Source organism: Fopius arisanus, unplaced genomic scaffold (genome assembly GCF_000806365.1).
Source record: "Fopius arisanus strain USDA-PBARC FA_bdor unplaced genomic scaffold, ASM80636v1 scaffold00901, whole genome shotgun sequence".
Taxonomy (NCBI): Eukaryota; Metazoa; Arthropoda; class Insecta; order Hymenoptera; family Braconidae; genus Fopius; species Fopius arisanus.
The window spans coordinates 1-1,505 of record NW_011888640.1 but is presented as its reverse complement, the minus strand read 5'-3'; the positions used below and the strand labels follow the sequence as shown (position 1 = coordinate 1,505).

The window sequence follows — 1,505 nt, the reverse complement described above, 5'->3', positions numbered from 1 at the left end:
TGTAGTTGAATATTCCTCCTGTGTTTCCAATTACGTGATTAAAATATCGTTTGAACTTTCAAAATCCTAATCTTTATTCTTGATTCTGAACTGTCAGAAAGTATATTTTTTGTATAAATAAATAAACAATCCATTACCCCCATTAAAAATTCAATGAAGAAGAATATTGAAGAAAGTGTTAGAATAAAAAATATTTTTGGATGAATAAAATTTGAATTGAGTTACAATTTCCCTGAGAGAATTGACAGACAGAATTAAAGATGAAGGTGTTATTTCAGGTGAACCATGGCGGATCTAGACAGCTACGAAGATGTAGTACTCTCGACAGCAGGTGCGGAGACGGTCTCGATGGCCCCGTCTGCTGATCTCCCTGAAATAAAATTATTCGGTCGTTGGAATTGCGACGATGTCCAGGTAAACGACATGTCACTCCAGGACTACATAGCAGTCAAGGAGAAGAATGCTAAGTACCTGCCACATTCAGCAGGTCGTTATGCTGCCAAACGTTTCCGCAAGGCGCAGTGTCCAATTGTCGAACGTTTAACGAATTCATTGATGATGCATGGGCGCAACAATGGCAAGAAGCTGATGGCTGTGAGAATAGTCAAACATGGCTTTGAGATCATTCACTTGCTCACTGGTGAAAATCCTCTACAGGTAATGATAAACCAAATAAAATTCTCACTTCTCTTTCCTGTCAATTATGAAATACTATTACCCATCATTTTACCACCGAATCTATTGACTCCACGAGGAATCATCAAGATACCTTTTTCATTGGAAATTTAATACCCTACAAAAAAGTCTCTTACCATTTCTTCCTCAAGTCGACAGTTTCCGGGATAAATCGATTAAGAGAAATGAAGAAAAGTGGTGAATTCGATTTATCTCATTTTACAACCCAGCTACTGATTTATTTTAATTGCACTTGAATCATTTGCCGGGGAATTAATTTTATTTATTGAATTCAAGGTCCTCGTGACAGCCATCATCAACTCTGGCCCACGTGAAGACTCAACACGTATTGGTCGTGCTGGTACAGTGCGTCGTCAAGCTGTTGATGTATCACCACTTCGTCGTGTTAATCAAGCTATTTGGCTTCTCTGCACTGGTGCACGTGAGGCTGCTTTCAGAAACATCAAGACAATCGCCGAGTGTCTTGCTGACGAGCTCATCAACGCAGCCAAGGGATCATCAAATTCCTACGCTATCAAGAAGAAGGACGAGCTCGAGCGTGTTGCCAAGTCTAACCGATAAACTGTTCACGTTCGAAATAAACATTTTACTTTAAACGAGATTATTCATTTATTCGTCTTATTCTCTTCCACCAATCCCTTATTAATAATCAATTATCAATAAGCATAGGAAGGATGAGTCCCTTACACATTATTACACATTTTCAATTCTGTACTGAAACGTTGGATATAAAAAAATTTTTTTAGGAGATAACTGGAATAAAAATCGAAAGGAAAATTAAGTGATGAGTGTTCCATGTAATTAATTGG

General features: G+C 38.0%; 1 protein-coding gene across 1 annotated transcript; it reads left to right on the top strand.

The window, feature by feature from the left end:
- The first annotated feature begins 248 nt into the window (after window positions 1-248).
- On the top strand, window positions 249-1,297 carry LOC105273090 (40S ribosomal protein S5). The gene is made up of 2 exons (XM_011315325.1): window positions 249-657; window positions 973-1,297. The coding sequence occupies exons 1-2, from the start codon at window positions 286-288 to the stop codon at window positions 1,255-1,257; spliced, it is 657 nt and encodes a 218-aa protein (XP_011313627.1). The 5' UTR covers window positions 249-285; the 3' UTR covers window positions 1,258-1,297.
- Window positions 1,298-1,505: the final 208 nt, after the last annotated feature.

Coding starts and splice junctions, on each gene's coding strand:
- LOC105273090 (XM_011315325.1), top strand. CDS start 286: ATGGCGGATCTAGACAGCTACGAAGATGTAGTACTCTCGACAGCAGGT. Junction 658..972: donor CTGGTGAAAATCCTCTACAG/GTAATGATAAAC, acceptor ATTGAATTCAAG/GTCCTCGTGACAGCCATCAT.